The sequence below is a fragment of the Anoplopoma fimbria genome, chromosome 1, assembly GCF_027596085.1.
Source record: "Anoplopoma fimbria isolate UVic2021 breed Golden Eagle Sablefish chromosome 1, Afim_UVic_2022, whole genome shotgun sequence".
Taxonomy (NCBI): domain Eukaryota; kingdom Metazoa; phylum Chordata; class Actinopteri; order Perciformes; family Anoplopomatidae; genus Anoplopoma; species Anoplopoma fimbria.
In genome coordinates this window covers 17,720,180-17,733,546 of record NC_072449.1, presented here as the reverse complement: position 1 = coordinate 17,733,546, position 13,367 = coordinate 17,720,180, and the positions used below count along the sequence as shown (strand labels likewise).

Sequence of the window (13,367 nt, the reverse complement as noted above, 5' to 3'; positions counted from 1 at the left end):
GAGAGCGCAGATGTTAGATTGAGCTAAAGATTAAGTTCAGCATATGAGTCTGTTAGGAGGCATCAACTGGAGTATTGCAGGAAATGCCAAAGAAGCAGCTGTTGAAAAAGAATGATATTTTTATTAAGACTTAACATCTTTGTTTAATTTCCCATTATGTATAATTCATTCAACTATGTAGAAAATGTTTTAAGTAATGGGAGGAAGTCTTTAAAGCCAAGTGGGCTTGAGTTATTTCACTCTATATGAATGCTTATTTGTATCAAAGTAGTCCTGGTGAGGTTTTTTGTGATTTTAGCTCTGCTGAGGCATTTCCAGCCATGTGTCTTGCTGCAGGGCCTCGGCTTTATTATGCTACTCTGGACCTGAACCAGCCACTGAGGTTTCACCTGGTCTGAGGCTTATTTATCTTCTTTATTAACTGACAAAACTCTGCATGGCATCACAGCTGATAAAGGTTACTTATTAGTCATGATGGACCAACCCTCAAGAGGACCTGAAATGTCAGTTTGGCTAGTTATGGAAATTGTAATTGGTTCAGGTCTCAGCTGTGACTCGTTCCAGTGGGAGACTCTGAGAGGCCACCTAATGAAAATGTGTGAAATTGATGTCAGAGCCCATTAGGTTTTATTCGAGATATAGAAGACTGTTTTCACACCGTCTAATTAATATTGCAGAAATGCAATCTTACTCAAATGTTGGTTCTCTTACTTTTAATTGACAAACTATGTTGTTTGATTTTGAAAGGAATAATGACTGCATTATTTGCCTTCTCTGTGTTGGTATTGCTCACCAGAGCTGGATTGATGTTCGTATGGACAGTCAACCATGTGTTTGATAAGTATATTGATTTATCTGCTACACACACAATAACCTGACTTTTTCTATCGGCTGTGTTCTGGACGTGGCTGCCAATAACAACACACAGTTGTTGGCAGATAGTACATGTTTGACTTTGTATGATATTAGAGCATTCTACATTTGACACTTAACTATAGGTAAACTTCCCTAATGATCCCACCAAATCCACTTTTCAAACATTTTTAATACATTTTGCCCCAATTTAAGGGGGAATATTTAAGTTAAAATACTAGTTTTATTTCACATTTTAAGTGTAAATAATTAATTTATACCAATTTATAATGTAATTTGTCAAAATATGTCAAAAGCCAGGGTTTATTATTTGGAACACCCATGGGCTTAAAGGGTACATTACAGTAGAGTAGGTACATATGAAGCCCATATTTGTTCCCAATAAGTCCACCTCATGCTTTGATTATATATGATCAGGCGGTATTGTTCTAACATACATGATAAATTAAAGCTTAAAGACATATTAATAATGTTAGGATAGATTATGCACCTATCCAGACCTATATAATATTACTAATATTTAAACATTTCTATTAATTATCTGAATTATGGATCTGATTCATCAGATGAGGTCAAAATTAAGGCAGAAAATGGTTTGAATGTCATAAGGGTGAGAATCCCCATTAAAACACAAGCAGTTAGGCTTAATGGGATCAGTGGACTTAAAGGGAACATCGGTGAATTTATTGTTAGACGAGAGAATATTTTTTTCTACGCACATTACATTCAAAAAACAATGACATTGAATATATTTGCATATATGGTGCAATAGCATAACAAGAAAGGAATAAATTCATCATGCAGAGAAGTAATTAGATGCTCTACCTCCACCCCAGACCATGTGATGTTCTTTTTTCTACCTTCCCCCATCAGGTAAATAAATAAAGATAAACATAACCATATGTTGTCTTTTTAACAGTTTAATAATATAAACTGCATACAAAATGTGAACTTTTATTGTTTATCATGCTTTATATCATTGCAATGAACCATACTATGCAGCTAACGTATTGATGCAGCATGTGGTCGATTTGTTAGCATGCTAAAGCTCATATTTGGATTTTTAAAAGAAAAAATATGTCCCGTTATTGTTGTTGTTGTTATTCAAAACACTAATAACTTATGATAATAAATAAGTACTTTTCCAAAAACAGAAGAAGAAATATGCAAAATATGTAACCTTCTGAGAAAACCTACATCACCAGTAGACACATGTCACTTGTGCTTCGATAACTCAACAAGTCTGATAAAAGTGTAATTTATGTTAGTTAGTTTTAACAAGCAACTTCATTGGAAGAAATACAACAAAGTAAACAATGATTGTCTTTTTTTTTTTATTTGACTCAGTAGTTGCAAGTGGGCTTATATGATATGTGTGCTTAATAGGGCCGTTTACCATGTTATATTAGTTTTTCTCTCATTTTTGGAGAGTTATAGCAAAAGTTTTTGCACAGTCAGACTTCCACCTGGATTGTGGTTGATCTGTGGAAAACTAGAGTTGAGTGAGTGACGCAAAAGAGCAATTCAGTGGTATTAAATTTAAGTAAAGGATTGAGTGCTACTGCTTCTGTGTGACAGGAGAAACTGGAATGCCTTAATAAAGTTCTGCACTAGTGGAAACGTTTGCATGTGGAAAAAGTGCTCACAGTAGGAATCGGATCAAATCTCTCCTCTCTGTTGAACTTCTGAGATTACTGAAGCGTAATAATTCTCCCGTATCCCTTTTTCCGCTAATGCAAATGTCAAACCCTGAGCTTTTCCCCTCAGCGCACAGCTGTTTGCCAGGAACACCAAGAACCTCTGATTGGAAAGCATGATGTCCCCAATACATCTCTCAGTAACAAACACAATTTTGTGCTTTAGCTGTGATAATCTGCTTTCTCGTTACATCTTCTTTCTTTTTTTTCCCTTGAGCTGACTGTCAGAATATCAAATATAGAATTCAAGAGAAAACCTATGTGTTTTTGGTCTCCTGGGCAGATATGTATAAAAAAGAAGGATTACTACAACAATTAAATTCCCTTTCTTTCTTCAGTGCCTTAAACCCTTTCAGCTGTAACTGTTTTTTTTAACTTGAATATCAAGACTCGTAACATCACGGACTAATAACCTGGCTGGTTCAGTTGGAGAGGAAAATGTTGCATCGTGTTCTAGTTTTGAATTCATGGTGCTCAGTGGAAAGTGAATCTACTACCTGCACAGAGCAATGCTTCACTTCTTAGATTTAAAGATAGTATGTGTGGCTTAGAGAAGAAAGCTGTGACCCAGCTCAAAAGGTAGGCTAGACATTTAGAAATGCCACTAAGGGAAAGTGGTTGAACTTTTAAATTGAATAATAATAATAATAATAATAAAGACACACTCCTCAAGAAGGTAACATACATACATGTAAAAGTAAGTTTAAAGTTTATGAAGTGCACATAAAAAATTGAGAAATGTTACAGGACTTGCAAAGTATGTCATCTGTTGATGCTATTACACATTAATGATAACTGTGTGAGTAGTTTCATCCCAGACATTTTGTCATCATGGTGCTGTGTGTCTCATGAAGACAAACACCCTGCAGAGTAGATAGTCGGATTTCATTTTGGAGCAATGCTGCTTAAATTTGCATATGAATGAGGAGATCTCCTCAATGCTTAATGTGGAATGTGAAGACAAGTACGTTGGTATTTAAATAGTTTGCAATTAATTAATTTATAAGCCTAATTAGGGAATTCATTAGCATAACAGGTTATGATTAATATATATTTTGTGGTTATGACGGGCACGTTAAGCAGGTCAAGTGGCTCGTCTCAGTTTGGTGGATACACAGGTTGAACTCACTATACAGGTTTGTTATGACTCTGCCTTTACTGAACCATCCATGTGTAAGTATGTTGGAGGCTGATAGAATAGCATTGTGTCTGATAGAGAGCTCTATACTGCTATAACTTGTAAGTAGATTCATCATTATAGAGCATGTTCTTGGTGTGAACGGTGATGCGTGGCTCGTCAGTGCTAATGATCAGTTCCCCGGGGGGGCACTGAGTGGCTCGATGGGGCTGAAGGGCGCTGTGTCCTCTGGGATGGAGGCGTATAAATGCTGGAGCCTCTGGTCTCTGCTTGCTGCTGCCTGCTGGAGAGGGCATGACAAGCAGTGAACGCATAGAGACGAGAAGAAGAGGCTCTACGTGTTGATAAAAGGAACCACAGGTGAGGCACTGCAAGAGAGGAGGTGAGGCTCTGTGTAGACGGAGGGTGGGGCTAGTTTGTGAGTTTGTGATGCAACTTTTATGATCCACTTTTCTAAAGATGAAGGCTTTTGTGGTTTAATGTTGTTTCTGTATACATGGCTGTTGTGATTTTTGCAAGAGATTACATCTGATGATCTGGTTCTCTCAACCAGTTCGCTTTTTAACAACAAAATCAAACAAAAAGAAGGAAACTGAATGATAACGTTGTTCGCAGTTCTGCTCTAAAGTTGTCAAAGCTTCGCAATCGACCATCTCTTTTATGTGGGTCACAGGATCCTCCATGTTGGACATTGATCTCTGTGCTTTGATTGTAGCACAGGAAAGCAGGTCACTAATTTCCTGTGAAACTATCAATTTCTCCTCTGCCCTAAAGCTCTAAATCGCAGCATAATTAAAACTACAGGCCATGGATGGAGGACATAAACCGTGTGGGGGTGACATAAACGATTTGGAAAGATTACATTTTAGTTTTTTTGGGGTTAAACAGTGATGGAGGGATATCAAACCTAATAATCTGTTAACATTTTGCTTCAGACTTAAAATACTTCCAAGAGAGGATATTAACGTGTAAGCGAATAAAACACAAACCGTGATTACTGACTCCAGAGCGGCTCTGGACATAACTGGGCAGAAGTGTGACTCGGCATGATTTACTTTGCTGCTCATCAAACTTTCAAAGATTCTCTGCATTATGTAACTGCAGCTGGCACAGACGATCGTATCTGCTGGCACTGACACTGACTGGACTGGTGCATTATTGGAGCCTGAAACACTGAATACAGCGATATCAGAGGAACTAATAGCATTAGTTCAGTGCCGTTATGGCAGAAGGCCAGATTGGGCTACATTATATTGGAAGACTATTGAAACAACTGCTATCAAAATGCCAATATGCATCGCTCAATCATCTCTCTGGTGACTCACACCATTTTCTGTAGTAAAAGGTATGTTATTGTTTTATATGTCGTTACCTTTGCTTTATTTAATTTTTGTTTTCATTTTCCGTCTTGTTTTCCGTCTTTCCCGAACATTCACTCCTTCTGTCACATTGCTCCCCATTATCCTTCGCCCTGATAAACCTCTCCACATGTGTGCTCCCTTCTGGTTGGAGATTGCAGAGTGCACTGTAGCCCCAGTTGCAATGGCTGACAGTGATCATGAGGCTCACTCTTCATCAGACGAGCAAGACTCCTGCCCTGCCTCCCCTAGTCAAAGCAGGGACCATGACGCTGAAAAGGTACCAGTGACACCCCCCAAAAAAACCTGAACCCCTTATTTAAACCCCCCTCTAGTGGCAAACTTTGTGTGATTCAGTCAACTTAACCTGTTGAGCCTTCGCAAAAGCAATATATATTTTTCAAACTGACTAGTGTCTTATTAGTTTAAGTTGTCTCTTGTGTCCTGCCCCATACTTTTACCCCTCAGCTAATGCATCGCGCATAAACATAACATGAGTGCAGAGTCACAGTATGGGCTTACTGCTGAATTTAAATTGCCTCATTGCTTTCTGAGGACCACTGCATTATTTATCTTTGTGCTCGACTAGCAGGGAGACTTTAGTTTGTGGTAACTGGAGTCCAGAATATGCACATAGTCCTACACTTCATCTGTGTATCCTCTTACAGGAAAAGCTACACTTGTATTACCCCTGGAAGAATTAACGTATGTGCCCTAATGTCTGTCCTCTAATAACAACCATAAAGAAGACCTTTTTTCCTCACATTAGCACTTTAAAATTTATGAGGTTGTCAGGAGATTTATAATCCATGATGTAGGAAAAACTCCCTCTCTGCTTCCAGGAATGTACAGCTCATTCAATATTAGTTTTAAAGTAATGAAAAAACACACAAACACACTGAGATAGATGTCTGGTTTTAGTGCTCACCTAACTTGTCCCATCCTCATTATTGATGATAGTCAGTGATAACCAGCTGTACCTAATATTTTGCTTATGTTGCATTATTTTAAGTTATCATAAAATATTGCGACCGTTTCTAAAATTGTTCATCTTCCACCCTCTGGATCTCCATCCCTTCCCCTCCACAATGACACCTCTACTTTCCACTACTTGTCTTTGCCTCTCTGTTTTTTTTATTCCTCTGCTCCGCCTCATCCACCCCCTTCAATCATGGTCTCTCTCTAGCATTCAAGCCATTCAGACGACTCAGAGGTGGAGAACATTATGCAAGACCCTCACCACCAAGGAGGGCACAGTCAACATGACCACAACCACCCCCACCATCATGGCCACGAGCCTTCTGATGTGGACAGGGAAGCTGAGGGCGAAGACCGCCCTCACACCCCGTCATATTTGCACCCCCCTGTGGCGGGACGGGGGCAGTCGGGTTCAGGTTCAGAGCCCAGTGTTCCACAGAGCAGAAGTGTGGAGTTTGACTTGTCGTCAGTCCCCATCAGTCCCACCAGGCCCAAGAGTCCCTGGGGTCGTTTTGACCCGTACAACAATAATGAGGTAACACAAGGACAAGAAACCCAGAGAGGATAAACAAGATCTGTGTGGTTCAGTTCTGCTGTAAAGGCGATTATGATTGTGTGCTGTTATGTATTGAACAATTCATGCTGATGAAGAACATTCAGAGGTTGTGACTGAGCTATAATATGTTGCTTTATGTGGTATAAAAAAGGTTGATTTGAGCTTATTTTCCTCTGGTGGAACAGGTTGTGATTGGGGCTTTGAGATGGTAGTGATGCTTTTCGTTGTTTATTTGGGTGTCAAACTTTTGTGGAAATGTTAACATACTGTAATTCGCACAAGCAAACTTTTGGAGTGGTTGATAACAGAGCTGTATAATTCTAGTCATACATTCAGGGTGATGCGTGCTTCCTTGATGTGTTATTTAATCTCTCTCTGTATTTTTCAGGACCAGGACAAGGAATACGTGGGTTTTGCAACGCTGCCAAACCAGGTTCACCGCAAGTCAGTGAAGAAGGGATTTGACTTCACGCTCATGGTGGCAGGTAAATCCTCGTTTGCACATGAGCAGACATTTGATCTTAAGCCCACCTTTTACTTTGAAGAGACTGAAAAACACAAAGGCGTAAACCTTGCTCTTTACTTCTTTGTTGTTCTTTGTTTGAAGGGGAGTCTGGCCTGGGAAAGTCCACCCTGGTCAACAGTCTCTTTCTCACAGATCTTTACAAAGATCGGAAGCTGCTCAATGCTGAAGGTGAGGGAGCCACAGCTTTTGATGTTTTCTTTTTGCTTTATTAAATATTTGCCCCACCATGTATCATGTCTGATATTAAAAACAGTGGTCTGTTTGTGTCTTTTTCCCTAGAGCGGATCACACAAACAGTAGAAATCACCAAACACACAGTGGACATAGAAGAGAAAGGTGTCAAACTGAAGCTCACCATCGTGGACACCCCTGGGTTTGGGGATGCTGTAAACAACACTGAATGGTAAATGTTAAACACCTTTTAATGAATGACCTGAAGTGAAAGAAAATGGACATATTCCCAGAGGAAAGATAAATAACCTTATTTTAGCTCTGCTGTGTTTAAAAAGTCATGTGCAGTATTTTGGTGTTGCAGTTCGAGCATAGCCTCAGAGAGTGAATGTTCCTGTGTGTTTCCGCTCTAGCTGGAAGTCAGTGGCTGACTACATCGACCAGCAGTTCGAGCAGTACTTCAGGGACGAGAGTGGCCTCAACCGCAAAAACATCCAGGACAACCGCGTACACTGCTGCCTCTATTTCATCTCACCCTTTGGTCATGGGTATGACAAATCCTCAGTGCTCTCTAAGGGATTAGTTAGCCTTCACTCTCTCTCTTCTATCACTCCTAATAATGGGGGATGTTAACCCCTTTCTACTGCAGTGGTAACATCTGTGCTGCTGGCATTTACATCAGACCAGTGACAAACTTTTTCTTTCCCTTACATGCATGCTAATACACAACTTATTATTTCCTGCACAAACACAACCACATGAGTATTCAGTTTTATCGTAAATCTCTAGTGTACCAGTATTTTCTCGCAGTGCATTCAGTCCCATAAATTGTTAATGCATAGCCCTCTTCCTGGAGTTAAAACAGTCCTCAACTGCCTCCAGGTGAATTTACATCTAGTGCAGAGCTCTTACTCTAATCAATTGTTTTTGCTGAGGTGGTGTTTTTTGCTGCAGTTGTGCACATGCACTGTTCCACATCACTGCGCTCATTAAAGTACAAATTTGCTCTCAACCCTAAAGTATTGCTGCAGATCATTCTTAAAGTCAGTGATGGAGAAACTGCCCCCTCTGTTGATGAGCGTCAGTCATTACTCATTAGATACCAGGAGGTCACTTAGAGAGCAAACCTCTGCGACCCCTGATTGGCCAGAGGCATCATCTTATGTCTTCAAATCTATTTCTTCAGGCTGCTAACATATAATTACAGTCAGGCTCAAAACTACCATTTCTATTGGCAGAAGAACACACATTTTAATCATTACTAAGATACATTATTTGTCCCTTGATCCCAACAACTGTCATTTGTGGACATTTATGGAAATCTGTTGATCTGTTTTGAAGATATCTCTTTGATAGACATAGTATCGGTTCACTTTGAAGGTATTGTGTCTCACTACACATGTATGTTTCATATCTCCTCTAGCCTTCGGCCTTTGGATGTGGAATTTATGAAAGCTCTTCATGAGAAGGTTAACATCGTCCCCATTTTGGCCAAAGCAGACACACTCACCCCTACTGAGGTCAAGAAAAAGAAAATCAAGGCAAGGCTCATCCCAGTCAATAAACTCGTCATCTGTTTCATCCCATAAATGAAACTGTCACTACTAAGCAGAGATTCACAGCACTCATTTGTGAGTCTTTAACAGTCAAATTGCATGTTTTCACTCTGTGCTTTCTCTGTCATCTGTTTCCCCGTAGATCCGAGAGGAGATCGAGCAGTATGGTATCAAGATATACCAGTTCCCTGACTGTGACTCTGATGAAGATGAGGACTTTAAGCAGCAGGACCATCAGCTAAAGGTAAGAGCCAGATCTGCCAGAAATCTTCGTGTGGATCATTTAAAAACAAGGATAGACATCACTAATAGCAAGTAAATCATTTTTACATTTTTTAGGCATTTCTTGTCATGCCAAAAAAGCATTATGCACTTCATGAGTGTAGTGATTTTAATGAATATATAAACCCTGTAACACAAGACCTTGGCAGTCAGTCCACCACTGACTTCACAGTCTTGATGAGTCAACTGTTTTTTGCTCTCCTGGCATCATGAGCTGGCAGCGAGGACACAGTCATTGTGCCAATATTTCTCTCTTTGCCTCTGTCCTTCAGTAGCCTCTGATAAGAGGACTGTGTTAACTCCAGCAGACAAATGGCTAATGGGAATAAAATATGGAAGATTAGAAATTATGAATGGGAAGTTATTTATAACTCCTTTGACAAAAATATGGAGTGGAGTCTGGATTTTAGGAGTAAATTGAGAGTAAGAAGAAATGAGAAAGGAAAGGAAAGATGGCAATGAGGAGGAAAACAACAATAAACACATCTGCACTGCACCACTCACTCCAACCTTAACTCATCTACACCCTCCCCTGCCAGATTTCTTTGAAGCGTCATTTTACATTTTACGATCCTTTCCTGTTCTCCCAACAAGGAAAGCATTCCCTTTGCAGTGATCGGCAGCAACACAGTGGTGGAGGCCAAAGGGAAGAGGGTGCGAGGCCGTCTCTATCCCTGGGGCATCGTAGAAGGTAGGCCCATCCTCATCCTCATCACATGTTAAAGTGATTTGTATTAACAAAATGTAAAACAGCCTTTAGAGACACTGCATACATGTTGACAATGACTGTGCTTGAGTGTGTTTTCATTGATCCTTTATCCTTTTATACATTTTTATTCAGCGTTGCCTGCATGATTCAGTATGAGCAGTTTATGAAGAATACTAATATATCGTTGAAATTGATCCTCACGCTCTGGTTTGCAGTGGAGAACTCGGCGCACTGTGACTTCGTGAAGCTGAGGAACATGCTCGTTCGCACACATATGCAAGATCTGAAGGACGTGACCCGGGAGACTCACTACGAGAACTACAGAGCCCACTGCATCCAGAGCATGACCCGCATGGTTGTGAAGGAACGCAACCGCAAGTACGCTTAAACTGAAGCAAGGGGTCCTTTACATACTGTACTGAAGTTTAGAAGAGATATTGGCAGTTCAATATCAACATTAAAAGACCATTATTTTTGAAGAGCTGTGAAGCATTTTTCCCTTTATTTATCCTTACGGACACATGTACATGAGTCTATATCCTGATTCTTTTATTTGGTATTTTAACGAGGTCTGTCAATAGCATTAGTTAGAGGTCAACTAATTATCAAGTGCCTGAGGCAGATTTAAAGAACTTTCCGTGTTGTGCTGTGCAGATGAAAGTTTTTGGCTTGTGATTGTGATAAGAAGACTTCTAACACTGGTGATCCGACACAGCTCTGGTCTTGACCTGATGTCTTTGTGCATAGTTTCTGTATTCTATGGTAACCATGATAATGCCATACTCTACAGACACATCTTTTTTAAAGATCCTAAGTAGCCTTTTTCTAATGCACTTAAATCCCTCAGTCACTACTGAGTCACTCATTGGCCAATGACATGTCAGATCCAGATCCACCTAGTATTTTAACCTCAATCTTTGTGATACAATTAATGTTTAATTTCTCCATAACGTTTATCTCTCTGCAGTAAACTAACCAGGGAGAGCGGCACAGACTTCCCCATCCCTGTGGGGCCCGCAGTGGGTGACGAGACAGAAAAGCTCATCCGAGAGAAAGATGAGGAGGTACGGCACGCCAACCAACAACCGGACAAGCACCACCAATACGATCACGAGTCTGAACATAATTCTGCCCACCATGAGCATTCAGAGCCTCAGCCCAACACAGAGACGCACTATGATCAGAGAGATCTTTCCGATGAAGCCCTCTGAGTGTCTTTAGCTCACATTTTTGTATCCATAATATTTATTTGAAGCACATTCGGATCATGTTTTCTGAGGCTGACAATGAGTAGCCTCAAAAACATGAATTCGTGTATTTATACATTCAAACCCCTACCCCTGTCCTTGCAAATTCTTTGGACCTTTGAACCGTGCATAGAAAAAATAATAATGTTTCATAATCCCTATGAGAGTCAGCACTGCGTTTATCCCTGCATTGGTAAAAACTTGATCCATGGCAGGTTTTACACAGTGAGTCAGTGCGGTGCATACAAGGAACTAGTATTGTTAGAATTCAACAATCATTTTTTAACACCCCAGCAATTATATTTAAGGGCTAAATAAAATTGGTATGACATATATTATAAATTGTTTCTTCTGCATTTCTTAGAAGAAAAAAAATTATTCGAGGAAATACAATTACTGTAGATTAAAAATGATTCCTTTTAGACTCCTTATATTTTAGTTTTTTCCACATACAGTATGGACCCTCCTTCTGTGATTACTTTACTTAGATAAAGTAATTAAAGAGAACTGACCAGAAACACATAATTGTACATGGTGTAAGTTTTCATACTTAATCAAAGAAAGCCAATGATACAGCTGTTCATGGTGAATGATCACAACCGTTATCCCCACTTCCCCACTAAATCTATTTATTTTATTTAATAAAGAGATTATTTCTTTCAAGTTGTTTTTTTTTGTGTAACCAGCATTAAAATGTTGTGGACAATGGAGCTGCAACAGTCAATTAATCAGAAGCGATTTCTTTTTAATAATCGTTTCAATCACTGTTTAAGCACAAATGCGAAACATTTCATGTTACGAGCCTCTCAAATGTGAGAATTTGCTACTTTTTCTTGTCTTGGATTATAATAACATGAATATTTCTGGGTAGTTAAGACAACAAGACATTTGGTGATGTCAGTGTGGGCTGCAGGAAACTGTGATGGTTATTTCCTTCCTGTTTCTGGATGTCCCGTGTGTGAATTAGTTACTCAAAGTAAATTTAAATAATCCTCACTGTGGCACTATATTATCTCACTATGTGTCGGGAAAGTGGAAAAAGGGAAACATTTTGTCCATATTTGACACATATTGTACACGAAAGTGCATCACAGCACAAGACTGCATGTGTTCTTTTTCAGTTTTTGCATGATTCCAAGAAATATTAAGGATTGGAGAAAGCAAATATTTGAGTTTGACTTAAGTCTTTAGACCCCCTGAAACCAAAGAACTTCACATGATAAACTATTTAACCAGATACTACTTGCTTTTGTATATTAGATACACTGCAGTGTAGATGAAGTGGCAGGTGGAGGAGCCAGCCGTTTCCTACAGTTGTTCAGCACAGGTCACATGTTCTAGAAAGAGCAGTCTGATCTCCCGAGTGTTATTGAATTGTTGTCTGTGCAGTCATGTGTAAATAATTAGCCTTTTAAAAGGCTGCACCGCCTGTAGACATCCCCAGATTGCACGCCGCTATTTTTGCAACAGTAGATGTGTACACTTGTGGATGTGTCGAATCAAACTGTGGTACTAACATTTGTCTCCTCTCTCCTCACAGTTGCGGCGGATGCAGGAGATGCTGGAGAGGATCCAAGATCAAATGCACACTCAGAAAGAGGGCTATTAACAAAGGACAGCACTGTGTCCATGTCTCTCTGTAACTGGGATTTAAAAAAAAAAAAAAAAAAAAAAAAAATTCACCCAGGAAACCTTCATTCCTTTTCTAGAACATTGACATCCCTATGTGTCCACCTGACCACCACTCAACCTCATCAACAGCACGTAACACTTTGATCAGGGACCTGCAAGGAGGTGGTAAGATATTCTGACATGTGCAGCTTCCCTTTATCCTCTCTGACGTCATGGCACCAGTGCTGCAAAACACTCAACCCTCCACTCCACTGTTTTCTGTTTTGTCAAAACTTTTCAAATAATTCAAAAACAGTTTTTTTTATATTGTTTGAATAAACTTTAATGGTAAGAGGGGTGGAATAGCAGCGTATGTTGCGATCTGATTTTTCAAATATATGAACTTTATTAAGCCACATGATCACAGGGTTATTCTATTTTTTACATGATATCTGATATGAGGTTTACATGTGGTGACCTGCTCTTTTTTATTTTTTTGCATACTGTAATAATTTAATTTTCTATATTACACTCATATTTGTTGTACTGTTTTTCATCTTTCTTTGTATTCCTGGTTTTTATTTAAACTACACAGCTTGACATTATGTATGGATGATTGTTTTATGTATATTTCCCTTCATCTGAAATTCTTGCTGGTTAATTTG

The 13,367-nt window shown here is 39.4% G+C and overlaps 1 protein-coding gene across 1 annotated transcript; it reads left to right on the top strand.

Moving 5' to 3' along the window:
- Positions 1-5,250: 5,250 nt before the first annotated feature.
- Positions 5,251-12,757, top strand: septin4b (septin 4b). The gene is made up of 12 exons (XM_054605119.1): positions 5,251-5,346; positions 6,253-6,579; positions 6,989-7,085; positions 7,208-7,294; positions 7,406-7,529; positions 7,711-7,845; positions 8,721-8,838; positions 8,996-9,097; positions 9,730-9,826; positions 10,060-10,222; positions 10,812-10,908; positions 12,632-12,757. The coding sequence occupies exons 1-12, from the start codon at positions 5,251-5,253 to the stop codon at positions 12,698-12,700; spliced, it is 1,512 nt and encodes a 503-aa protein (XP_054461094.1). The 3' UTR covers positions 12,701-12,757.
- The last annotated feature ends 610 nt before the right edge of the window (positions 12,758-13,367 follow it).

Excerpts from the sequence above, each read along its gene's own strand:
- septin4b (XM_054605119.1), top strand. The coding sequence starts at position 5,251 with ATGGCTGACAGTGATCATGAGGCTCACTCTTCATCAGACGAGCAAGAC. Across the intron at positions 5,347-6,252 it reads GGGACCATGACGCTGAAAAG|CATTCAAGCCATTCAGACGA; the intron begins GTACCAGTGACA and ends GTCTCTCTCTAG. Across the intron at positions 7,846-8,720 it reads ATCTCACCCTTTGGTCATGG|CCTTCGGCCTTTGGATGTGG; the intron begins GTATGACAAATC and ends TATCTCCTCTAG.